This window comes from Dermacentor albipictus, chromosome 9 (assembly GCF_038994185.2).
Source record: "Dermacentor albipictus isolate Rhodes 1998 colony chromosome 9, USDA_Dalb.pri_finalv2, whole genome shotgun sequence".
NCBI lineage: Eukaryota > Metazoa > Arthropoda > Arachnida > Ixodida > Ixodidae > Dermacentor > Dermacentor albipictus.
Window position 1 is genome coordinate 15,858,053 of NC_091829.1, and position 27,380 is coordinate 15,885,432.

Below are 27,380 nucleotides of genomic sequence, written 5' to 3' on the forward strand. Positions count from 1 at the left end.
ATTTAGATAGCACGTGGAATAATGTCAGAACTGTCTATCCACGTAGCGTCGAATTTAGCCTAACGTCCAAATATTCGTTATCATGCTTACCTGATGAGTCAACCTCCACAGAGAGAGCCACTCCCGAGAGAACATGTGACGCTGCCATCAACTACAGTGGGCTAAATCTGTTAAGTGTTGCTGGTTTAAGAAATCTGGAATAAAAAAAAAGATGTTCGAGACCTTCTCTAAGCATGCCGGCGCCCTCGCCTATATTGGTTACCCACCCACCTCTTACAACACAGGGCATTACTGAAAATTAAAGGCTTGCAGAAACGGATGAATAGAGGTAAGACTCATGAAAATAAATAATTATTTATTAGTGAATCATATAATCATTCAATCAGTCAATCAATCAGAAAAGGCCGCAGACTTTCGTAACCTTACAGGATCTCAACCCTATGTTTCCAGTGAAGTTGCTTCTTTCGAGCAGTTGCAATAAGAACTCAAGTAGCATTTAAGTGAATAACATACTTAAAACAATATTCCACATCTGACTGGCGCGCTTGAAACGTTGCCCACATATAAAGTTTTAGAATGGTTATTAGGGAATTTCTGCAAAGGCAGCTGGATCATTCACACCCTTTTTACTTCACCAAAATAATAGCCATATTCCCCCGCCCCTTTCTTGCTAAACTTGGTGTGGGTTGCGCTCACAGTTCTCTTCCGGCATTGAGATAAATTCGGCTTTGTTCGTAAAGCACTTATAAAGACACAGAACACTTACATACGCATTAACAGCTCAGGCGATAATTAGATCACAGGCTTTGAACTTCGCCTTCATATTGCCCAAAACCTACCACTCATTTATAACAAATATAAACAAGGCACCCGGTATACTTCACCGAGGACACAGAGAAAACTAACTACGAACATCGCATATGGCATTAAAGAAAGAGGGAAAGCCAAGGTGCAGTTAAGATTTTTCTACGTTTCTAATTGTGCGAGGAAAGTTTATGTTTCGGCACACATTGCACTTAACATGACCCATATTCGACCGCATTTATACTTTGCTTACCATGCAGTTATCCCGTGTCATTGCGATGCGTAGTTGACAACGGCCATTTTACAGCTTCTGAAGCTTAGCTTTACCTTTCTTTTTTCGCAGACGCTATATTTGATCCACGTGCTTTTAACTTCGCAAGTAGGTTTGCGATTGCGTTCTGCCCATTTATCTGAAGTTACATTTTTGTGGTTACACCTAGTTCTGCCAGGGCATCGGGCTACATCCTGCGCCCCTCCTAAAACTTTCATATAACGCCCTGGAGCACTTGAATCTTGATTTTTTTTAAAGCCGCATTAATTCAAGACATTTAGCTCGCGCATAACCCCGAGCGTGGCCCTTATTTTCGCCAAATATAAACACGGTAAAACGTAATTCCTTCTCGCAAAACAGCAAACTACAGCGTTCAATAGCCATAGAATGCTTTCGAGTACTTTCTGAAGGATTTTTTTACTAATACTGCTCATGATGCACACGCATTAAACTTCGCACACAAATTTCCACAGCACCTCTTTCATGATAGGTAAATTCAATTTTGGTGGTATTTGCATTTCTTCATGTGCAGCGGGCGAAATGTTGCGGCGCTCTTATAACACGCTCACATAGCATCAGAGCTCCTATATATATAAATTATTCTAAAAGCAGTAATAAAACGACACCTTTTGAACTTTCCCATTAGATTATCCATGCTGTGTCCCTTATCTTAGGAAAATATAATTACGGTGCCTGGTTTAGCTCACTGAGGACACGCCAGGCAAACCAACTATAGGAACCTCGTATAACGAATGACAATGGTGAAAATACAAGAGTTCAGCAACTCTCTGCAACATTTCTAACTAAGGCAGCAACATGAAAGTTGCGCGAACATTACATTAACATTCCTCTCGTTCTCCATGAACTTGAGTTTGATGTCTTGTACAGTGGTTGTAGAACTCTGGGAAACGTTGCGGATAACGGCAGCAGTGAACGCTTGAATTAGTAGTTTTTTAGGTAAGGCGTAATTAACTCACGCTGATTGAACATTTACAGTTCATTACTTTACCGTTACATTACAGTTCGTTGCATAACATTACATTACATTACAGTTCACCGAGAATAGAGTGAAAACTACCTGCACGTCTCACATAAGGCATAGAAATTGGGAGGAGAGGAGTGTTCAGTAATTATTATTCCAGGGAGCACTCTTTGTGAATTGTTGCGCTTTGCGGGATGTCGAACAGACAACTTGGCCATTCGGTATCTGCAACTGTGAATGTGACATGCGGTATGTGAAAGTTGTTGGCGAATCGTCCTGAATAGGCATGAGCCACTCAGTGGGAAATTTGAAAATTGAAGAATTTAGCTACAGAGAATTGAAAAAGCCGGCGTGCAAAGCAGGCGAGTGTGGAGAAAGAAGTTAAAGGGACCCTGAAATTGTCCTCACAATTTCGTACAAGCGCATACTGAGTTGTACTGAGCAATTGGTTGCAGCAATATTAGCTCTTCGTCTCGCAGGTTATGCTCTGAGCCACCAGGTGGCTGCACCGCGCAGGCCGCCCCCGTTTGTGCGAAAGCCTCGTCATCACAGCGGCAGTAGGATGGAGGGGCTTTAGTTTACGCTTCCGTTCATCCGCGGAAACTCCAAGATAGCACCTTCAGGGTCCTTTAGAAATCATCTGGATACCTGCTCATGACGGACTGCCCGGAAATGAGAGAGCTAATCAGCTCGCCTGCGAGAGTTTGAACCAGGCACCCCGCATTCTGCGACCAGCCCAGACGAAAAGGTGGGCTCCCCTGCTTCTGCGGCCATATCAAGAGGCAAGGCGCAAGTTCCCCAAGCTCAGCAAAGTGCTCACCCGTGAACAGGGTCTACTGATTCGTCAGGCCCAGACTGAAACACTACCTACACCAGCGCGAATGTACCTCCTCCGTGGCCTCTTACCTGAAGATCCCCCACCTTGCCGATACTTTGGCGAAAACCCGAGCACATCTCGTATCCTCTGGTCCTGTAGACCACCCCCACCTGCACTGCCTGCCACTACAAATCTTTCCCTTCAACCCCGTGCTGGGTGGCTCGCAGAAGCAACCAGCACCGACGACCAACGGTACCTTGCGGCGTGTATCAGTGCTGCACTTAAGAATGCCGTGAGCGACGCTCTGCACTGAGGGCCTTTCCACCACACCACCCAACATGAAAATAAAGATTTTATGCGAAGCATATTACTAGAGCTCAACCCAGCTCCTCAGGCGCGGCGGTGTCGCCTTCAATACCACGTGACACCGTGACGTCACGACAGAGGAGAAACGGGGCTCCAACTCGCGCCGTCGCTCGCGGCGTCGCGGCGGTATATAAGCAGCTGCGCTTGCCTCTGCTAGACACTCACGAGGTGAGATGCCTCCTGGAGACAGAGCTGCTCGTTGGAATGAGAAGTGAAGGTTGCGGCGTGCTACAGAGACTGTTTCTAGGTGGCTTTGGCTCAACTCTTGCAAGATGGGCTGGGTAGGAATCGAACCAGGGTCTCCGGAGTGTGAGACGGAGACGCTACCACTGAGCCACGAGTACGATGCTTCAAAGCGGTACAAAAGCGCCTCTAGTGAATGCGGTGTTGCCTTAGAAACGAGCTGTTTCTAAGGCACAGGCGTGCGTCGCTTGCTCAGGCGCACATTTCGTTGCCGCGCCGAACGCTGCGTTGCTCGACGCTCACCGCGTCCAATGCGGGGCGCGTAGTCGCTGCGCCGTAGCCCATTGTCTTAGAGCCCTTGGCGGTTCGACGGGAACGCTGTCGCGTTCCACTCTTGAAGGCGAAGCAGAGTAACGCATGAGTTGTTTCTTCGTCTAGCCGAACCAAATATAGCCAAGCAACAGCAGTTCACCAGGCTGAACAGAGGTTCCACAACTAAAATAAAGGCTAGTATGCTTCGCATCCTGGGCTTAACCTTAGCTAAGCCACAGCCATTTTTTTCTCTCTCTTCTCGCTCTAGCCTGCGTTTACCTGAATATAGGACGCACTCGGCGCTGCGACAGAATGCTCGCAAAGCACGCTGTTTGGAAAGATCTCTCTCGGGATCGATGGTCAGGCGGCTAGCAGAGAGGTTGGATATGATGATGTGTAGTGTTTTATGGCGCAAGGGCCAGGTATGGCCAAAGAGCGCCATGACAAAGGTAATGTTAACGGTGCATTGTGAATGATGCAGGCAATGAATTAGACAATGAATTTCTCATGGTATATGTGACATGGCTGTAAAAAGGCCTAAAATCGGTCGCTGTGGATGGCGCAAAATATATAGTTGCTAAAATAATGACTCTAACTAAGTAATGCTGTGGGCTATGGTAATGGGGTCTCGTTAAAAGCATAATGCAATAAAACTTAGCATTGACACTTTAGATTCAAGAAAGCCTTTGAGTACAGGCTGTTATACATGAGCTAAAAATGTCCTGGCCAAATGATTTCGAGAGTGTCTGTTTCAGCTAAAAACGCTAAAACTAGTTTCGGATTAAAAAGCGGTTTATTGCCGAGAAAAAAATTTTCATTGCCGAGAAAAAAAAAGCTGCTGAAGTAGCTATCTCGTCCGCAGCTTCGTTGCCCTTTATGCCACAGTGGCCAGGTGCCCAGCATAGGATGATCATTTGTTTAGCACTATAAGCTGAGCATAGCAATGTGTACAGTTCATTAAAGACAGTGTTTTTATGTTTACGTACATTCATAAGGGCTCGCACTAGACTCAATGAGTCTGTGAACACTATAGCCCTAATAAGATTCGTTTGCCTGATGTGCTTCACTGCAGAGAGTATTGCATATGCTTCCGCTGTAAAGATACATGTATACGGGTTCAATGTACGGGATATTAAGAATGCTGGTCCTAGTGCTGCGTAAGTAACACCATAAGAAGACTTAGAGGCATCTGTGTAAAATTCAGCACAAGAATATTTCTCCTGAAGCTCAAGAAAATGTGACCGTATGTGTGCCTCAGGTGCTCGTTTTGATATTTCTGCAGACGACACGTCACATTCGATAGTCTTCCACTCCCAAGGCAGTGCAAGCCGCGTAGTTCCCATTATGACATTCTCTAATATCGGCGCACTTGTTTCTTCGGACAATGCTTCCAACGGAAGGGACAGAGGAGGTCTTGTGCCTGGGTGGTTACGGAAAAGCCTAGCCGTAGACAGGTCGTAAATAACTGAATGGCATGGATGATGGAAATCTGATTTCACTTTGAGGGCGTATGATAGACTTAAATATGTTCTTTGAAGATGTAGGGACCATTCGTTAGATTCAGCATATAGGCTATCTACGGGGCTAGTCCCGAACGCACCAGTAGCAAGACGGATACCCAAGTGGTGGACGGAATCGAGCATCTTCAAAGCACTAGGCGTTGCAGAGTGATACACAATGGCTCCATAGTCAAGGCGTGACCGTATAAGGCTTTTGTACAAGCTCAAGAGGCATCTTCTGTCACTTCTCCAAGATGTGCGGGACAATAGCTTCAGTAGATTCATTGTCCTCAAGCATTTCATTTTCAACTATTTTAAGTGTGGGATAAAAGTTAGTTTGAAGTCTAAAATGAGGCCTAGAAATTTATGTTCATGACTAACAGATAGCCGTTCTCCATTAAGATCAATAACGGGCTCCGGTATTACCCCTCTCTTATTGGAGAAAAGAATGCATGTACTTTTTTCAGGGTTTAGTTTAAAACCGTTCTCGTCTGCACACTTAGACAACTTATTCAGGCCAAGCTGCAAATGTCGCTCGCAGATACTAAGATTACATGACTTGTACCCTATTTGGATATCATGCACGTATACGGAATAAAACCTCGTACGGAGTGAATGTATGGAGTGTACGTATGGATTGAATTCATTTTTACAAGGAATAAAGTACAGCTCAGAACTCCACCTTGTGGCACACCTGTTTCCTGAGTAAATAGACGAGATAGGACATTACCAATACAAACATGAAATGTGCGGTTGCACAGATAACTTTGAATCACTTTTAGCAAGTTGCCTAGGATGCCCATTCCAGCTATATCACGAAGATTTCAGAAACGCCAAGTAGTATCGTATGCTTTATCCATGTCTAAAAATACTAATAAGAAAAACTGTTTGCGCACAAAAGCATCCCGGATATTTGTCTCGATACGGACAAGTTGATCTGTTGTGGATCTATGTTCCCTGAAGCCACACTGCAAGGGATCTAGTATCTTGTTACGTTCAAGAAAATGCACCAAGCGACGGTTGGTAATTTTCTCAAAAAACTTACATAGGCAGCTTGTTAGGGCTATAGGCCTAACCAAAGACGGGTCCTTGCCCTCTTTCAAAATGGGGATTATGACTGCTTGCTTCCAGGCTGACGGGATGTAGCTCGCAGATAATATGGCGTTAAAAAAGGAGAGGAGTGTTTGTGTGCTTCGGGATGCAGGTGTTGAATCATCTCGTAAATTATTCGGTCGGTTCCCGGAGCTGAGTTATTACAACTATGTAGTGCAGCCTCAAATTCAGCCATATTAAAAGGACGGTTGTACGATTCATTGCTCTTTCCTTTTAGATCCAGAGGCAGTCTCTCAGCTTGTTTCTAGTATCCAAGGAATGCATCGGAGTAGTGCAATGGGCTAGAAATGTTTTCAAAATGTGCCCCAAGAGAGTCAGCTTGGTCCTGAAGAGTATTTCCTTGCGTGTTTACTAATGGTAGAGGATGAGTTTGCCGACCTTTGATTTTATTCACTCTGTTCCAGGCTTTTTGTTCGTCAGTATAAGAGTTGATGCTAGAAATATATCTTTGCCAGCTCTCCCTTTTGGCACGGCGCCGCGTTCTTCTACCCTCAGACTTTATTTTCTTGAAAATGATCAAATTCTCCGTAGTTGGAGAGTCTCGAAGGTTGTTCCAAGCCCTATTCTGATTTCTACGCGCTTTTTTGCAGTCATCGTTCCACCATGGAACACGGCGCTTACAGGACGATCCAATTGTTACGGGGATACATATTGACGCTGCATCAACTATGAACGCCGTGAAACATGTCACTGCATCTTCGATAGAAAGATTACAGATGACGTTCCAAGTCAAATGTGTCATCTCCCTGTATCGTGTGCAGTCGGCACAATCGACTTTCCACCGGGAGACATGTGGGGAGCACTCATCTTCTTTTGTTAGTTTTATGACAATGGGGAAATGATCGCTCCCGTAGGGATTCTTAATTACGTTCCACTCCAGGTGCGGCAAGAGTAAACTCGATGCAATGCTTAAATCGATAGATGAGAATGTTTCGTTTGCGACACTGTAAAATGTAGGTTCTTTCTCATTAAGCAAGGAAGCATCTGTAGTGGGGAGGAAGTTTTCAACTAAGCGTTCTCTGGCATCACAACGACGGCTTCCCCAAAGGGTGTTGTGTGCATTAAAATCTCCAACGACAATGTAGGGTTCGGGCAGTTCATAGATATAGGTGTGAAATTCTGTTTTTGAAAGTTGGTAGTTCGGGGGGATGTATACAGAGGTAATTGTGATCAGTTTATTAGAGAGTACCGCACGGACTGCAATTGCCTCAAGAGTTGTTTTAAGCTGTAGTTGCCGGCAAGCAACGCCCTCATCTACAATAATTGCCGCACCGCCAGACGAGGCAAGGGCGTCGTTCCGGTCTTTTCGATAAACGGTATACTGCCGGAGAAAGTTCGTGCGTGAAGGATTAAGATGTGTTTCTTGGACACACAGCACCTTTGGATTGTACTTATTTAAGAGTTCCTTAATGTCGTCTTGGTTGTGGAGTAAACCCCTGACATTCCATTGTATTATCTGTGTATCCATAATGTATGTGTTTTGTGCTGTGTGTCTAAGAAATATAGCTTAGCTCCCGAGGTCTTTCCAGGCCCCTTGATGCGAGCTCTCTCTTTCTTTCTGGCGCGCTCGAGGGAGCTGCGCCGTTCCTTGGCCGTCTGAGACGCCGGATTTGTGCCCGTATCCATCACCTCCTCTGAGGCGGTAGATACTGCCCGCGTGGCGGGCACTTTCGCGGGAATGTTGGGCCGATCTGCTTGGGCAGTGGCCGTGGGTCCAACAGGCCCGAGGGTCTGCTGGTCCTGCTTTGAGGGGGCCGGTACAGCGCTAGCTGTTCCAGCCGGGGGGGGGGGGGGGGGGGAGGCTGATGGCGGAACCGCCGTCACACTCCGTGTGACTTGGGCGGCCGGCGAAGGATGTAGCGCTGCCCCCAGCGCGCCACATCGGTGTAGGATGGACTACATTGATTGATGGAGCAGCGTTTGCGCGCCTCTTGGAAGGAAAGGTTCATTTCTACTTTGATTTGTGTTTCTTTTTTCCGTGATGGGCAAGAACGAGAGTATGCGGGGTGATCCCCTTCACAGTTTGCGCAACGTGCGGCGGAAGTGCAAGTGTCGGACGAGTGCTCCTTTGATGCACATTTTGCACAAGTAGTGCGCCCTCGGCAACTTTGCGAACCGTGCACTAACCGCTGACACTTGGAGCATAGGCGTGGGTTAGGAATGTATGGTCTTACCCGCAGTTTGCAGTATCCTGTTTCTATTGAATCTGGTAAGTTGCTAGTTCCAAAAGTGAGGATTATATGCCTGGTTGGTATTTCTTTGTCATCTCGCCTTATTTTTATCCTTTTTACTTTGACGACGTTCTGTTCTTGCCATCCTTCTAGTAATTCACTTTCGGTAAATTCGATAAGGTCATCTTCTGAGATGACACCGCGCACTGTGTTCATCGACCTGTGTGGTCCTACAGAAACGGGAATGTCCCCAAACGCTACAAGGTTTGATAGTTTGTCATATTGTGGCTTGTCGCGAACTTCTAGTAGAAGATCGCCACTTCCCATCTTCGTAACATTATAACCTGGGCCTATTGCTTCAGTGATAGATTTAGCTACAAGAAATGGTGATATCATTCGGACTGTCTTGGTTTCGTGCTGACTGTGGACAACGTGGTATTTAGGAAAGGACACTTTCGGTTACATGAAAAAGTTGATCTGTTCATCGGTGCGCCCTCTCTTCAGGGAGTGATCAGGTAATAGGGGAAAAGCTTCAGCCATAAAAATTTGCAAAATTCGGCGGCGATGGTGGCCATCCAGCACCGAGCCCAACAAGGGGACGCTACAAGATTGGAAGCCTGCAGACGCCAGCCATGCATCGCCACTATAACCTAATATACGATACCCAAGGTTGGATAACTACACCAGGTTAACCTTCGCCACCTGGAAGTCTGGAAGTAATAAGAAGCGAAGAGAAGACCGGAAAGATTGAAAGTGCGAGAGAAAGACGAAGATTGAAGAGAAGGACAGGAAAAGGTGACTGCCGATTTCCTCCAGGTGGGTCAGCCTGGAGGTGCTGTCTATGTGAAGCCGAGGCCGAAGAGGTGTGTTGCCTCCACCGGGGGGCCTCAAAGGTCCAAACACCCAGCATCGGCTCAACCGCCAGGATCCACTTTTCCCCAGACACGGCTAAGCCGCGCACGGCTACACGCGGGAGGGTGCAACCCTCGTGTGCTCGGGTACGTGGTGTCGCAACACACCAAACGCCTGCTGACGCAGACGCCCCTGCGGGGAGAAAGGTTGGAGAGGCTTCGCGCGCTGATTCCAAGACACTCGAAGTAGGCGACACAAGGTCACATAACTGGGCTTCTTCGATTTTCGAAGTTCTGGCTGCGCGCGCCAGCAGCCACCTACTTCCGGCCGAATAGGATATCACTTAGGTGGGGACAAGTGGGGATCCCAAGACAACCCGACGCTGCTCGAAGTTTACGAAAACGAATGCCGGGACAGCTGTCTGCGCTTAGACGTAAACCTGCTACGGGACATGGCAGCGGCCGGCATGGCCAGCGCATGCTCGACGTAGTCGCCGCATTTATGCGTTGCCAGCTTTAAGATATATAGTTGCGTTCGGAAATACCATCCCCTTTACGAAATTTCACGCGACTCAGCGCTGGACGCGTGCTGGACACCTCACTTTGCACAGCGCAACAAGCGGTCTCCAACGCGTCCGATGCCAAGACACGAAATCGCACGTAAGTGATCGGTCGAGGATGCCTGCTCGCAGCGATCACCTCGGCCGCCGGCGACATTGATGAGTGGGCGTTTTGTCATCATTTTACAAGGCACGAAGAAGCAGGATATCACACACGTCTTATACGCGTACAATTCCGGGCCTACACGCTTGAATTCGATTTCAAAAGGCTTGCTCCGCTTGACGGTGTTCGTTTTCTGACCCTGTGCCAAAGGAACTGGGGCTGAGGGTTGGCAGGTGCAAATGCAAGCCGCTCGTGACCAGCATTCTGCTTCACACGAAAAATATCATCGGTTCATCATGGCAGCAATAGGCTAATGAATAAGTCTGGGCATTACTGAACAAGTGTATTCCTTTAACATTAACGGGCTATATAGTTAGAACACATCGGTTTCGAGGTGCCAACCGAGCGTACGACGGAGAGACCGTGCGAGCACGTGTCAACTGGGACGCCTCCACTAACTGCTAAAAAGGAGATATCGCCGCATATACGAGGGGAATATGAAAAGGGATACGACCAGAGAAAGTTCAACCGAAAAGGTACCACAATGTGTGAGAATGATCATCGACAACTTTGCGGACTACAACTTGCGCAGAACACAATGCAAATAGCTTGCATACATGAGAGTGAGCGCGTCTCGTGTGTTCACCACCTGGAACAAGCCTTCACGACACACACACACACACACACACACGCACACGCACACGCACACGCACACACACACACACACACACGCACGCACGCACGCACGCACGCACACACGCACACACGCACACACGCACGCACACACACACACACACACACCCACACACACACACACACACACACACACGCACGCGCGCGCATACACACACACAAACAAAAGTCGCAGTTTCACCCGCAAGGCTAAGTATCGATTGCAATAAGAAATTAGTAGAAAGTTATAGGAAGTACGGATAGTATTTTTATCGGCCCTATAAAGTTGGAAAGATTCGCTTGCTAACTGAATTAGGAAGCATGGTGTCAGCGCGAACAAGCAAATATGTAGGTTTCAGCCTCGATGAGCGCGCTCGCTCGCTGTCAAAGTGCTGGTGTTAGGAAGCGCGGCAGCAGCAGGGAGCGAAGTGACCTCCTTGCCGTATATCGGGCTTGAACGCAATAGCGGCTAGAACACAGTGCGAACAAAGTTATGAGCCGGTTGCACATCCCTTTCTAGACACAGCGCACGCGACCGTGTGCGGCCATGCAAAGTGCGCACTTGTTAGCGGAGTCGAAGCCGCCACCCCCTACCTCCCGTGCTGCCTCCCCGCTTTCCTCCATATATCGTGCGAGAGATTCAGCCGCAATTGTCAGTACCCCTTGTTCCCGGTCGCGAAATGCGCATTTGCTGCGGAAGAACAACGCCGCCACCCCCAACACCCTCCCTCCCATACTCCCACTGCCTTTCGCGTGACGGAACACGGTGCGTCTGCTCTCCGCTTTCTCCATCGCACGCACCCGAGTGAGCCGCGATCGTCGGCTTCCCTCGCATGTTTCCACTCGCGCATGCAGCTCACGACGTGCGGTGATGGTGTTATCGCCCTTTTACTTTATACGAAACATCACGGCGACGACGACGACAACGGCAAAAATGCGCTGGGAGTGTTCATATAGTTGCTATTACAATAAGAGAAAGCTTCAAATGGCTCGCCGCCACTCGTATGGCACCGCCTCGGAAAGTGGAAGGGTGCGTTGGAACCTTGCAAAGATAACGCTAGAAGTTTAGCAATCCGAAGGCTACAGCAGCCAGTTGGCTTAGCGATGTAAAAGTCCTCAAGGGACCACCTTGCAATTCGTCAAGGCGCCACAAAGATGGCAGTGAGCGTTCGTCGTCTCTATTTATCGTCTGCTAGACAGAGAACTTCTATAGTGCAGCCAGAACAAAATCATCCTGGCCGATTCTGGCAGCTCGCGGGTAGCCTAAAACCGCCAAGCGCAAACCGGTGGGCAGAGCAACCCGAGAATAAAATGAAGGCGCCCTGGCTGGCTCTAGGAGCCCGTGGGTAGCCAGTAGTTGAAAACCAAAGAGGCGCATCATGACGCAGACCCAGTGAAGGTGGAGCTTATCTCCGATCAATCGGTAAACTACTCGCGGAGAAAAATCATGGCTAGGGAGGAGGTTAACTTGTAATCGTCCGTATCTCTCTTAATATCAGACTCTCCACTTAAATTGTGGCGCAGTTGTTTCACTGTTGCTGTACCCTACGTGTCTACCTACAAAATCGTCCAGACCATTTCAAGGGCCCTTTAAGTGGACGGAATTTGGCAGGAGCATGCACTCCAACATTAATTTCAAAATTTCATGCATATTTATTTAATTATTCTCTTGAATTTTCATTTGTGGGGCCGATTCCCCTCGTGGTTATGTTTAAATGTTGAAAAGGAATTGACATCAACAGCGTACATTGATCAGGGAGCGTTGAGCTGCAGAGATGTGGAGACGACATCGTTAACAGAAAACTGGTGGAGTCCGCTACACTGAACAAAATCATTTTGCAATATGATGTGCCGTTACATTCTTTCAATGGCATTGGCATTAGACATTCATATACCAGAATGGATTCTACCAGAATCGTTCAGTGGCTATCGTATTAGGCTGCTAAGCACGAATTCGCGGGATCGAATCCCGGCCTCGGCAGCCGCATTTCGGTGAGGGTCGAATGCGAAAACACCCGTGTACTTAGGTGCTCATTGAAGAACCCCAGGTGGTCGAAATTTCCGGAGTCCTCCACTACGGCGTGCCTCATAATCAAAAAGTGGTTTTGGCACGTAAAACCGCATAATTTTCTTTTAATTGTTTTATTGCAATTATATGGATACCCCAGGCGACCTTCCGATTGTCGTCGCCATCGGTAACAGCGTCGCCATGGTGCAAAGCATGAAGTCCAAGTGCGATAACATTCCAACATTCCAGCCGCGCCTAAGATGCTGTAGGTGCAAGCTAAACCTTGATATGGTGAGCCGAGAAAGATGATGGCTAGGTGAGGCGTTGCCTACTCACACGCGCAAGGGAGGAAGACGGGGAGCGTGCGCGTCTACTTTTCGCGCGCGTAAGAACGGCGGGGGGGGGGGGGAGGGGGGGGGGGGTCAGAGTAGCGTGCGTCTCCCCTTCTACTCCGGCCGTGGCTGTGCATGGAACTGCTGAGAGCTGCTGTGCCGGTCCTTTGGAAGCAACCGGCGATGGGTTCGAAGGTTAACCGACCTGAAATAGCTGATAGCTTCGCGGGCACTGTGTTCTTGACCGCCTAGTTCCCGTTTAAACACGCGGCTGCACGAAGGAAATTTCAATCGCCGCTGCTGACGCTCTTCATCATGCCAGCGTTCTGACAGCTACAGTAAACTACAGTAAGTTGATTCCATTGACGGAGGAGTATGTCATATCGTCGAATTAAGGCAGCTGCACGCCGCAATGAAACATTGCAACGCTTTTAATCACTCGGTTTTTGATCTTAATTAACCTCGAGTTTTCTCAGTGCCATTTCCTTAACGTATTCTCCACACCTATACTTTATATGACCGCAGCCGTGCTAATAGCCATCGGCAATGTCTTTTTTATCGATCGCCGGTTTCAGAAAACACTGAAAGCTGCAGCAAATTAATTCACACAAAATGTGCACCCAACTGTTCTTTTTATGCATTGTTTCCATGCTATATACGAATAAAACAAATCACCAAAGCAATGAGAAGGTTGCTGAAAGCTTCGTAGGCAGTATGTGTCTCAAATACGAGTTTTAAATGTTCACACCTGATTCCAAAATTGTTATTCTGTGTAAGATGAATTAGGTGTCTGCTACAACTTATAAGGTAATGATTATGCTATGAGTGACCCTTCACGCAACATTTCACATGCTGTACTTGGAAAATTCTTGCTTCACTATAATTACAGACAGACACGGGGCAACTCTGCATCAACTGCGAGATCAGCATATAGACTTCTGCAGCTCTACATTGCTTGTGTTACCCAAACCACAAATTTTCACAAGCCATTCGGTTTAAAATATGAAACCGTAGTGGGTATTTCAACCGAAAGGAACTGAAACATCTTTCAGAAAAGTATATCTGGCACGCTGAATGCTCTCTGCATTTGTGACTCGATCAAGCACGCGGCCGCCAATCACGCCGGAATGAGCGAGGCAATCACCATCGCCTAACATGCGAGAGCGCGCCACCTCAAATTTTCCCCGCTAATCGTTCCTGCCGAGAAGCCCTGCGCATACTACAGTGAAGTGCACCCACTGGTTTGAGCGGAACAGACAGCAGACGTCCTTGTAAATAAATCTAATCTATCTCATTTATTGGAGGGAACGCCGACCAGTTTTCTTCGGGTCTCGCCTCAGGCACCATTGAAGTGTGACGCCTCCAAGGCTGTTGGCGACGCTCCTTATATGACGCCAGTGTCATGAGATGCCTTCAGTGCAACCGCAGACCTAGCTATCGCTTTCAACGCCTTTGGGCAAAACTGATTCCTTTTATCTTCCTGTATACTTTTCTAGGGCGTGACCACTGATCCTCACCCAGCCCAGACCGAAAAAGATTCCTACAGCGACAAGCAAAAAAACCAAAAAACTAGAAATAGAGACACGGTAGCGCACTAGCACGCACTCGCTTACTGCCCTCACGCGCTCAATATCTCACTGTATTCCACACTCGCCCTCTGCCTGGTGAACTCGCAGCTTTTTCCCCCCAGGCCTCCAAATTCGCGCCCATCGTATTTCGACACCCGTCCTTAGAAAACCTTCCGGATTCCATTTATCCGCGGACGCGTCTGAAATACAGTTGCATTTTTTTTTTGCACCAGCCGGCTATCGCGCTATCCAAGACAAATACTCTAAGCGCAACAACCAGCGCGGCCAGCCATCGCAATGTTCCGTATCACACGAGTTCCAAGGGCGACTTCCTAGACGCCACATGCGTGAAAACGGAGAGGCTACTACTGTCACTGAAGACACTTGAGAAGAGAACGCGGTTTGTAATCGAGAAATCAGAGCCCCAGCCCAGATTTGGGAGAAGTGACCTGCTCAAGTGAGCTTTCGCTGCACTGATGTTATTTTGGCTGCTCGAAATCCGAGTATGCGGAGCCGACTGCTTTCTCTTTCCCTCAAGCCTCCCGAAGCCTCCAGTAGCCTCCGCCACTTCTCGCCAGATCGGCGAATTGAAGCGCGAATGTCCAGCTACCCTCCCTCTCACTCGCCCTAGAGAATGCAATTCGGTATTTAAGACCTCCAAAGAGCGTGTGGAGGCTCACAGCTCCGCTTCGAGTGGGCGTGAGCTGGGGAACTGCCACCATGAGACTGCTATGGCTACTGCTGCTGGCTGCGGCCACCTCCGGTGAGTAGATGTTACCCGGTTTTAGCCTGACTCCTAAGAAAAGTCCTCATAATAGCACCGCACCTTGCCAGTATTTTAGGTGTTTGCCGTTTCTTACGATGTCGTTACGTAAATCACACGAGGAATTCGTCTACGGCCACTGATAGCTCAGTACTTAATTTATAATGGCTGATTTCACGTTCCTGGCATGAAATGTCAAGTTTACAGCGACCACCGAAGTGACGGCTATCGCTGGTCGTATGATAATAATTATAGAAGTTTATGCGGATGCCATCATTGTAGCGATCAATAGGCGCGAAACTTGTTTTGTACTTGTAATTATTTGTTTGTGTTTTGTTCTAGTAATACTTGTTTTAATGCTGATTATGTTCACGTTACATCCAAATAAATAACCTAAATGCTGTATGACACTCTGTAGACTTCCTGTTTACGCTATGTAGATGTGACGTTGATGTTACAGATATGATAACATTCCTTGTTTTGAAAGAACGCGCGAGAAGAATCAAGTGGACTAATGGACTCTTTCAACAAACTGAACAATTTTCACCCAGCACATCGTGTATAGCAGGCCAGGCGATCAGCTCCTGTATCTCTGTCTCTCTCTCGATCGTCGCTGCTTCACAATCCAGCCCACAGCCATTCCCACCAGTCTCTGACACAGAAATGCTGTTGGTATTTTGGTACAGGCAGGAGTGCAAATAGGGGTGTAAGCACGGGGAAATACACAAAGTAACGCTAGAAGTTTAGCACGACTACATTTGTCGTAAGGACGCAATAGATTGTACCGAATAATCAGGACGATGGTAAATGTCCTACGGGCTCGCAGTAAACTTTGCGAACATAAACTGTTACGTATATAAGCAAGCTGTACTACGGACAAGTGTTTGCTCTCCAATATCATCTACGTTAATGTCGTAGCTGTCCTTCACTCTTTCGCTCTCTGTGCACACCTGTGTGAGGGACCCCCCGCTATGTCTACTCGACGAGACACTGACGACAAAACTGCCGTAACAGGTGAAGAACCTAGGTCCATATGATGCACATGAGTTACTGGAAATTAATGTCGTTACCAGAATCGGCCCGACGACGACTTTGCTTGCATGGCCTCCAAGATCGGCTCACGTTGCAACAACTCTTCCTTGTAAACATAACGTGCACTGGCATCAAGATCGGCCAACCAAATCGTCATTTTTGATTGTACAGTCTAAGGGATCGGCCCCGTTAAGCAATTCACTGCCAGCATGCACTTCCCGGATTACTTGGCGACAAATCCTGCCACGCAATGCAACCAGGAGCTGGACAAAGAAGGCATCGGCTTAATGGCATCACTGCACATTACACAAACGAGTGCAAAATTTTGAAGCAAATCCAACCGATCCAATAGTCGCTAATATAACCCATGCACTCGCAGTTCGTGTTTCGCAGTTCGTCAAGCAGTTGGGCTTGACACATTGCTAGGCTTACTTAGGACAGCGGCTGGAAACGATAAACTCTCAACACACTTTCGGTACCGCTTTGGTTACAATAATGCATGTTTCAATGGCTATTCCGGCAACCTACGTAGATAAGGTTCAATACCTTTGAAAAAGAGATGCGTAAGATAAATCAATTGTCTTTTCTAACTTCCTTTAGTAAAGCGTGTAATTTTTCTCTCCATATCATAATTACGCTCTGTTCAAAACGCCTCAAGTGCGAGACAATAAGCAATGCAGGACTTGGCGGCAGAGAAGTCTACTTGCATCGACAAGAACTTACATTGAATAAAAGGAATGCATTGAAGATGTTTCTTTCTAACCTTTTACTCCTCACAGTACACTTTCTTTTCCCGTTGAGATAACTGTTTTCTTTCTGGGGTTACCAGGCTTCGAGGTCGGCAAGGAGTATGTCTACGAGTACAAGGGAACGATGCATGTTCTAAACCCTGAGCAGCGGCATCAGTTGGCTGGTCTTGGATTCCGGAGCAAGGTCATCATGCAACCCAAGCCCGACCATACGCACTTCAAGGTAACCCCAAGGAGAGCATCCCAAGAAAAAAATACTACAATAATGATCACAAGATCGCCCGACGCCCGTCTGCCACAACTTCTCAAAACCAGTTGCGTTGACAGAAGTGCAATTCATCTGATTTCCTTATAGATTTGACATTAATTGCTTTTTCATCGCGTTAAATCTGTTTCAGTTTCGCTTGTTGCACAATTACGTATTGACCACTTCTCCTTCAATGCAGTGCCACGAATTAATTTTCTATCTCCATATCTTCAAAGCGGAACCTTACAGGGGCTGAGACAAATATAGGCATGATATACTGCTTTGGGGCTAGTGGGTATTTCATAGCACGTGAACCTCGTACTACTTGAATTGCATTAGACATACCTACATTGGACGTTTTCTTCAAATCTTCACTGTCGCTCAAAGTAAGCAACAGTTTTAAGTTCCCAATTTTTTTTTATTTCAAGAACTTAGAAACTGCAGAATTCACTTAGTTGGTGACGCGAGCAGGTACGCAGTCGTAGAGAAGGAACACTGGACAGACATTTTACTTTGAGAGAAAAGCGCTGTTTAAATGAGCGTTCTTGTTCTTTTTGCTTTATAATAGGTCAAGTTCCTTTTTCTCCAACCATGAGGCAATACAAATAAGCGATTCTTACCGGTCATTCTTCTAGATCGTGAACTTCGAAGCGGACACGTTCAACTCCGACGAGATCGACCTAACTCATCACGAGTTCAAGTACGCATCGAATTGGCAGCTCTCGAACGGCGTTCTCGAACAGCCTTTTGCCGGCAAGTTCGACGAAGGAAAGGTACGGTGTCTCTTTCGACAAGATTAAAACCATTGAAAAAACCGCGACATTAGTGCCCCTTGCGATTGGTGCATACACATGATTACAGAAACAAAAGTTAAAAGAAGAACGACAATGGACGCGACCATGCTAGACATTGTCCAAGAACGCATCCCCTGTATCTTGAGCACTGGTTCGTCCGCACAGATAAGTTATTCAAGGCGTGGAAAACGTTCGTTTCAAGGCAGTTAACCATGCTTAACCTGTACACAGTTCCACAATCAAGGACCATTATTAAAGCTTGTTCACCTTTGCTTTCTGGCCATGGAGAACTCATTCATACAAAAAAGAATAAGGTTTTACTTGGCTTACGATTTATAGAGTATAATAACGAAACAATTGGATTTCGATTGCTGAACTAGCCACCCCTGAATACTCCCTCCAGCGTACGAAAACATTTATACAGGCTATTTATTATGTTTCCCGTGCCCAAATCAGCTTATTGAGATATCAAAAGATCAGCATAGCATTTATAGCACATTTGGCATAAGAAGGTTTACAAGCAACTAAACTTCGGAGCTCCAGAAGCCTCCGACACGTTAGTTTACCAATCCAACTCAGTATTGCTCTTTCTTGCCCCCTAAAGGCGGTGAGTCGCGACTTCACCAGTCGCAAGTTCACCACTAACTCGAACTAGCAGTCGGTCATGAAATCAAGTAGTGCTAGAATACTATCTTAGAATATTGGTGTAGGACATACAGACGACGACATTCGAAGGCTCATTAGCAAACAGGCCCGGTCCTACTGTGCCTTTTACTCCCTTCGTCTTTCTTCTATTGTCCTCGTCTGTACGCGTGCATTAGTGTTCCAGGATGACATTTCCTTTCAAATATATGCAGAAAAGTCCACACAGTACAGTAACCTTTATTGCCACAAAATTACGCCCTTATCTGTGCGTTCCTGTGGCTTCCATTCCCCTAGTCTGCATGAGTTCCATTACAATTCCAAGACAACACTCAGAGTAATTTGCTCGCACTTGCTTTGCGCTTACTCCTGTCCATGTGCATCACTTTCTGCAGATCGTGGAGATTGCGATTGGCAAGAGCGAACCAACGTGGGTGAGGAACGTGAAGAAGGGCGTGCTGTCCCTCTTCCAACTTGACCTCGTCAAGGGACGTCACGAACACCCCGACGAGAAAGAGTACCACGTCAAAGAGGTAGGCTGACAGCAGAGGCAGTATAGAGAAAACGGAGAGATTCTCGAGCATGGTCCCCTACGCGAGACAAAGTGTACGATATTTTCAAATTCAATTTCCGATTGTTTATTATACCTTGAAAACACAATAGCAATGTGTCCAACACTGATGGATCCCGTATGCATAGGCTAGTCATAGGTCATGGTTTCGTTTCACTGTGCTGAATTTCCCTATGAAACGAAGAACCAATTTATACTTGAGCGCTGAGCAAACTATATCGTCCTCTTGGCACTGATAGCACTGCACCGCAAGAAAGTCAAGGTACAAGAACCTCAAGGTTTATATTGTGTAATGTTATGTGGTGTTTATGTTGTAATAATGTCAATGAGAAAAAGTGCTCACTGCGCGAGGTGGCAGTTATTCGTGTTGAAATTTCAGCGTGAAAGATGAAAAGGAGGCCGTAGGACACGTCCAGTAGTGTCAAGTGATGTTACTTTCCCGCTAGCTTGTTCTTGGGCTCAAATTTCAACACTTAATGGCACCGTGAGTGTTGAATCACGCCGCTCCATAGGCCAATATGTTTACGAGCTAGCCTAGCAGATGGTGAGCAAGATATGCACGCCTCCCGTGACATCTCATCTGCTCCAATAAATATCCTGCCTCAGGATGTTTTTCTTGAAATACTTGATCATGTGCATCGTCTTACGCGTAAGACAAAGCAACGCGATGAAGCAACAAGAAAGGGTGCTCTCGTTCCTCGCAAATTTCACTAGTAGCCTGTTAAACTTTCGAGCCTGAGGAGGTCGGGGAAGATTTAACGGTTTCTGGGCACAGACACACTCGAACATTTGTAGCAGTGTTGGAACTTGGTCTTTTGGACCTGAACGTCAGAATTATTGCTGTAGCTTCCAAGTAGTGCGCGCTGTAACGCATTTCACACATTAAACTAGCGAAATCGCTGTAATTTTCCGCGTGCTAATATTCACTCGCACGACTAAATGCACTTTTTCACAACAGGTTTCATTAATACGAGAGCAGTCATGTTTTTTGGGTGCTAAGGAAATTTAATAGAAAAGTGCCTGATTTGAGAATACAATGAACCAGCGAGCTTTGTTGCAGCCACGAAGACGCTTACGGTGCACACATTTCAAGCTAATTGTAAGGGTTCAATTAAAACGATGCGCAACATGTATATCCACGTATTTGTTATTCCATTCATTATCCTTGGGGCCAGAACACGTTTTTTTTATCCTCTCTTATATTACCTTTAAATATAATCAATGAAGATCAAAACTGGATCGATGCGATGAAGATTTCAGTATCCACATTCAGTGGATACACAATCAGTGGTGTAAGTTCACCTTGGCTTCCACTCCCACAATGCTGTCTAACTGATCTGTTTCTAATTAAAATAACATAATCCAGCCCAGCGACACGACCACAATAAAAAATACGGACACGCGCCACGTATGGCTGTGTCATTCGTCGTGTTTGTGTCGTTACGCTGCTTTATGGTTTTGAACGAGCGCCAACTTGCACAACAACGTGTCCGACTCCAAACAAAAGGTACGGCTTCAAGACAGTTAGAGCAGGCTAGCTAGTACCTACGGAACCTGAAAAAGCGCGAAAGAACGCTGCAAAGCAAGAACGCGGTCGCCGAAGTGCTTTTTAATTTGAGTTCGTGCTTTGTCCCCTTTTTTCGCACTGTTGTGAAACCGGCTGTTGTGGTTGTTGTGCCATCAAAACACAGCATGCAGCCAAAATGAGGGATGCACGAGAATGGGGTAGTAGTACTTTCTGTTAATCGCCTTAAAAAAAACTGAGGGCCCTTCCCCTCTGTGAAGAAGGATGACCAGCGAAGCTGAGTATGTGGGCCCCTTAATGATGAACTGCACCTCCACCGCGGGTCAGTCCAGCATTGCACTATCTTCAGGATTGGCCCACGTATGGGGAGTGCTTAACTCCTGCTTCATTTCCGCCGTGGGCTGGGCCGGCATTACACTACTTTCGGGATCGGCCCGCGTATGGGGAGTGCTTAACGCCTGCTTCAACTTCAGGGCGGGCCGGCCCGGATCTGCACTATCTCTGGGATCGGCCCACGTGTGAGGAGCTTTTTGCTTACCACTACAACGACACGAAAATTTCCTTGGACGGTGGAGGTATACAACTTCGCTGTAAAAAGTACATAGGAATGCGTAACATCAAATGAGATAGTATTGGGTAATTGAGTAGTGAGACCAGACAAATGGAGAGTTAAAAGTCAAAGAACTAATGAGAAGATTGACTGCTAATATTTGAATGAGAGGAATTTAGAATAATTAGAGTAAGACTAATAAGGAAAGTAGGAAGTAGCATAGCGTACGTTTTGTTGCTTGCATAAAATCATCCACTCCGTTTAACAGGTTGCTGTGACGGAAACCGAGTAACGAGGCGCAGAAACAGAGTAACATTTCAGTACTTATATTCAGACCAAGTCTCTTAAGCAGCACTTCAAGAAGACCTGAACAACAAAACAGCAACGGAGTAAAACATAATGATCAGTAGTTGCAATTGTCCTTCAGAATTGGCAGAGGGTCGATATCGCCAGACCAGACGTGTAAATATACATTTAGAGGACGTCATGCTTCTCTTTTCTCTCCTCCTATTTTCATCTGCTTCAAGCGAAGAAACCTGATGATGATATTAAATATGGCGCATACTCACAATGAGGGATACGTCATTACTGGATGTAGAAAACACACATGTATTATAGCTAAAAAGTGAAATGAAGAGAAAAAGTAAGCATAACAGCGAACAAAGAAAAAGAACAACGCATAATGAGTAATTAGACCAAACAAATGGACCGATACATATTAAAGAGAAACCGAGAAGATGCATTCAGCAACTGAGACCAAATTGCTATGGATTAATAATAGCAGGGACTGTAAAAAAACAAATGGAACATTACAAACGTTAACCAGTTTGCAGGATATCACACAGAGTGTCAAGCACGTCCCGGTTGTTAAATCGCTAGCTTGCATATGTTTTTTTTTCTAATACTGACGTTTGCATGCAATATTGATTCCTACAGGATGGCCTGCATGGTCCTTGCGAGACCCTGTACGTCGTGCACGAAGAAGAGCATGGCTACATTGAGGTGACGAAGGTTAAGAACCTGGAGAAGTGCGACCACCACCACATTGCCAAGATAGGCGTGAAGGTGGCCAAGAATTGCCTCAAGTGCCATGCGGAAGAACCGGTGAGTAAAACATCAGCTGTGCGTAGGTAGACGAGGAGTTCGTCTTGAACAAGCGTGTTGCAAGGACTGAGGAAAGTCCAAACGGATTTGCAAGTAAAACAAGGGCTAGATAGGCTAGCAACAAACTGGTTTAGGCTGACAAGTCATTCTTTAGAATAAAGTTCTGGAGACTTTCATGCCAAATCGACGATCCGAATATGAGGTACACCGCAATAAAGTTCTCCAGGGTAATTTTGACAACCTGGAGCTTTTCACCATACATCTAAATCAATGTACGCAACTGTTTTTGTCAAAATAAAGATTTCGCTGTATTATCAAGAAAACGCGCAACTTGAGGCTATGCTATTACCTATTTTCGCTAATTCCATCGGATCGCTCTGCAAAATTTCTTAAAATTAGGGACAGGTGAAATAAATTCGTGCAACGAAAAAGCTTGAAATTAAAGTGATCTCCAAAGTTAGTATATACTCTATTCAAAGTACGGGTTTAGCAGGTTCTGCAAATAAACGAACGCCTTGAAACCATAATCGTAATCCTTCGTAGTATTGCAGAGTATATTATTAAACCCAGTGCATGTCCTCACTTTCACTAGTATATGAGACGTCGATCATGGCTAAAATGACCAATATGGTAATCTTCACGTTTCTCTCTCTCACTCTCTCTCTCTTTTCAGCACCCATACTCCTCCACGTCTGAGGTGTATTATGAGCTCAAGGGAACGGCGCAGCATTACAAGATTGCTCATGCCTGGGCCGAGTCTGGATACCTGTTCAAGCCTAACGGCGAGGGCAAGAAGATTCACGTGAAACTGAAGTAAGCTTAGCTCGAGAGAAACAAGCTCCGTCACAGACGTTTACAAATCTGAGCGACGGATAGATCATAGGCAGCGAACGCCTAAAGGCGACTTCTAAAACTTTTCGGAACACACTAGACATCTGTTTGGTGAATGTTTTTGGTGATGATTCATCACCGACGTAGCAAGCATTCGTACGCGCACGTATGAAGGCTCTATGCCAATGCACTTGTACGTTCACAGTGTCGCTTTGCTCATACGGTCACTTCGGAGCGCCAATGCTGATTGCGATGCTGGCTGACTATTTGGCAGCGTGGCCGTACAGACTAACTGACCCCCAAATGAGGCCGACATAATGCGACATTTATTATTATTATTATTATTATTATTATTATTATTATTATTATTATTATTATTATTATTATTATTATTATTATTATTATTATTATTATTATTATTTGCTTTTGCAATGAGACTTTTGCTATTAGCTAAATAAACGCTGTCGTATTTTCGTGTGAGCTGTACGCAAGGTAAACGTTATTCTATAATGATTGATTCTTGCGTTTCAAAAACAAACATAACCAAAAGAGCAGGTTGCGTTGTTGTGATAGGGTGAGCACACCGCCGCATTAAAAACCTGTAAAAGTGAAAAAAAAAATATGAGTCGCGAAGGGTTCTCTTACGTGCGGTGGGTGCTTTTTGAATAAACAGCCTAAAGATCCGGCTTTACAACACTGAACGTAATTCTTAGTGTGTGCTACGTTATTTTGACGGCATCCTGCTTGTCATCGCCAAGAGTGAGCCTTCTAACGCAATACTTCACCCAGCAGAAGCCGTCAAAGCCGTAAGTCTTCCACTGCACCATTCAACGCGCTTTTTAATCTAGCTTAATCATCCAACTTGCGTGAAGCTTCAACCAGCGTAAGATGACAGAAAGTAGAAAGCAAGCATTGTTATGATTAAGTTTACAGCAAGCGTTTCGTATGTGGGCAGAATGCTTGAGTTTTCAGCCTCCGCTTGAGCCATTTGTTGCAGGGAGAAACACGTGTTTTAATGCACAGAGTACCAGCACTGAGGACGCACATAACCAGAAATACGAAAGACAGCTCTGTATTTGCTACTGCTCTTGCTTAACATCAAATACGTCTACCCGTGCGCAAATTATAAGCGTAAGGCCTCCACTTAGTAGCTATGCCGTTATGCAGAACAGACGCAGCTACAGGGTTTCGTTCACTCGCACGTGAACCGGCACTTTCACAGTGGACCTCGACGGAAGTTAGCGAGGCTCGTCTCCACAACTTGGATCCGAATGTATGGCTACGTGTTCCGTCAGGACTATCTAGAGCTGACGAGATGCTTCTGCGCCGCTTGTGCCTTGGTGTGGCCTGCACGAATGCTTACTCATTTCGGATCGGAATGGCCAACAGCCCTACGTGCGATAACTGTGGATGGGAAAAAACAATCGCCCACCTTCTCTGCAAGTGTCTCCCCTTCAGTGGGCCCAGGAAAGAACTTTCAAGAGTGTTAGATAGTCTTGGAAAGCGACCTTTGTCGGAGGAAAAACTCCTGGGACACTGGCCAACACCGTCCTCAGCACAGAACGGTTTCAAAGTATTGTCGGATTTCTTGCGGAGGACTGGTATTAAAGAGAAACTTTAAGCGGTGCCGTGTTCTCCTTTCGTTTTCCCCCTTTTCTTTTTCGCTCTTCTTTCCTTTTTTGTAGTGCCACTTCTCGCTTTTCTTTTATTTCTCTTTTATTTCGCTTTTATTCCCCTGACACCGTTTCCCCAGCACAGGGTAGCAAACCGGCCTGACAACTGACTAACCTCCCTGTCTTTCTGTCTATTTCTGCTTCCTTCCTTCCTTCCTACGTTATCTGTACATAACCTTGCGAAGAGGTAAATATGTTATGGAAATCATATTTTTTACCGAGGTTGAGGAAGGACTGTAACGGCAAAGTAAATGGGTTAACTTGTGTGTGCATTAAGATTTCACTAGTTGCTGTTCAAGGAAACCATAGCAGTAGGCACCACGCCTAGTCGCGTGTTCGTGGTTACGTCTGTCTGCCGAGCTCGTGGACTTACATCAACTGTGATAAACTTTGCCAACTGGCCGTGAAGAAGTAGAGTTCAATAGTTGTGTTGCATATTTCACGTTTCGATGCGCAACGTTCTGACTAACCACGCGCATCTGCAGCCGCACCCTGGACCTTCTGGAAGAGCACGACGCCACCACAGAGACGCCACTTGCCGAGGACGTCCAGAAGGAGCACTCCCTGGCCCAGGAGTTCCCCACGACTAGCGACCTGAAGACCCGCGAGGAGCTCTTGCACCCCAACGCTGCTCTGAAGCACTTCGATGTTCAGACCAACTTGAAGAAAGTGAGCTCACCCTTAGCGTATGCGAATTCGTGCTCGGATCTCGCTCGCATTTCGCCAAATTTATATTCCGCGAAAACAAAAGAAATCGGTCCACGTAGAAACACGCAGCGACAGTTACCGCTTTAGAAGATAGGCGGAGGAAGCCGATCTCCTAAAGTGAAGAAAAAAAGAGAGAGCTCGACCCCACGTCGACTAGATCGGTAACGACGACTGAAAACCACAATTTCTTTTCAAATAGCGCAGTTGGGGGAGAATTTCTCAAATTAGAGTTTAAAAAGAAATCCTGCATCACATCGACCGATTCAGTTTCTCTTGCTAATCGTTACGGCCAGGACAAGGCAACTGTCTGTGTTTTCTATATATGCGCAGGTTAGCCGTGCATCCATAAGGCTGGATTAAGCTCTCGTTTTTTATTCGTTTTTATGTTTCCGTGCTTTACCACCTGACTTCTTGCCCGTAATTTTTCTAGTGTGCGTTTCCAAGCGATTACAAATCTATCGTTTACCTGGGTCTCTAAGTGATATACGGGAATACCGTCGAAACATTAAGCCAAGCCCATTACCTTACCATTACCATTAGGAAAGGGCCTCCAAGTTAGTTTTGCTATAGCGGAGTTTGCAAATACCTCATGCTCGGAGCCGTCTACGAAACATGCTTTTTAAAACAGGGCTTTGAATTTAGTTACACAATCACTGAGCTCACAAACAGCATGCTCTCTGTATTGGTACCTTGAAGCGTGTGAAATCGCTAGTGATTATGACTTAACAAGGGTGAGCTTTTGCGCGTGATTTCGAGTGCCGGAGTCGCACCTCAGAAACCACATGTGTGCGGCAGACATTCCCGAACTGAGTTTTAACCGAACTATTGCGAGAGAAACTTTTCTCCTTTGCCTCTACAGATCTGCTTGTTTTATTTGGGTATTACCTAATGCAAGAATAAACACTACTATCCATATTCTATACTATACCATTACACGGAGAAAACAGATATGACTCGCCAGCAAACGATAACTATTTTAATATCAGTAAAAAGAAGTGTCAATTCCTGACAGGCCAGCGTGACCAGGTGTCAGAATTGTTAAAATCCTTTTACGGCTTTCTCGGGGCTGCCTAAAGGTTCAATTGTGTCTCCCCATTATATTGGTGTGTCTCCCCATCATAAGTTTTAGTATTTCTGAAAAAAATTTATAAGTTTAAAGATTACACTAACACAACTCGCTCTAATGGCGACCCCTATTGTACAGTTTGGGGAAGGCCTCCACCAGTTGGCGGAACTGGAGTATACGGACGAAGATATCAAGGATATCGACAACAAGGCGAGTGGTAGCCAGCTCTTCCTTATCCTGTTCCGTGCCTTCAGCGCCTTCGACTACGACGAGGTCCACGCAATATACCAGAACCACGTGCAAGCTGCACCAGCGGAAGCAAAGGACAGCATTCTGTGAGTGCCCACATCTTATCCCGCTTGACCATCTAATCATTAAACATAGCGTGTTCGAGACGCGATTTACAGAAGTTTCGCATAAGGGCACGTAAAATTTACTGCACGTGGCACTTTCAGAAAAATTGGAAGTTTGAAAGTTTGAAAAGTTCAGAAGTGGGTTATGGTCGCGCTAACC

At 46.2% G+C, this 27,380-nt stretch overlaps 1 protein-coding gene and 1 long non-coding RNA gene across 3 annotated transcripts in view; one reads left to right on the plus strand and one right to left on the minus strand.

Moving 5' to 3' along the window:
* Positions 1–96: 96 nt before the first annotated feature.
* The window catches only part of LOC135903672 (uncharacterized), a 98,473-nt gene continuing 71,189 nt past the window's right edge, over positions 97–27,380 (minus strand). The window contains exon 6 of one of the 2 annotated variants that reach the window (XR_010564884.1): positions 97–194. This is a non-coding gene — a long non-coding RNA (uncharacterized lncRNA). Of the gene's footprint in view, positions 195–19,289; positions 19,430–27,380 lie in introns of those variants that run through there. The other variant, XR_010564883.1, reaches the window with a different exon arrangement.
* Positions 15,287–27,380, plus strand: part of LOC135903668 (vitellogenin-6-like) — a 48,643-nt gene continuing 36,549 nt past the window's right edge. Inside the window, exons 1-8 of the mRNA XM_065433992.1 lie at positions 15,287–15,375; positions 17,237–17,379; positions 18,039–18,176; positions 19,235–19,372; positions 22,422–22,589; positions 23,263–23,402; positions 25,579–25,762; positions 27,006–27,202. Coding sequence (XP_065290064.1) covers positions 15,333–15,375; positions 17,237–17,379; positions 18,039–18,176; positions 19,235–19,372; positions 22,422–22,589; positions 23,263–23,402; positions 25,579–25,762; positions 27,006–27,202 — 1,151 coding nt within the window. The 5' untranslated portion in view covers positions 15,287–15,332. The remainder of the gene's footprint in view (positions 15,376–17,236; positions 17,380–18,038; positions 18,177–19,234; positions 19,373–22,421; positions 22,590–23,262; positions 23,403–25,578; positions 25,763–27,005; positions 27,203–27,380) is intronic.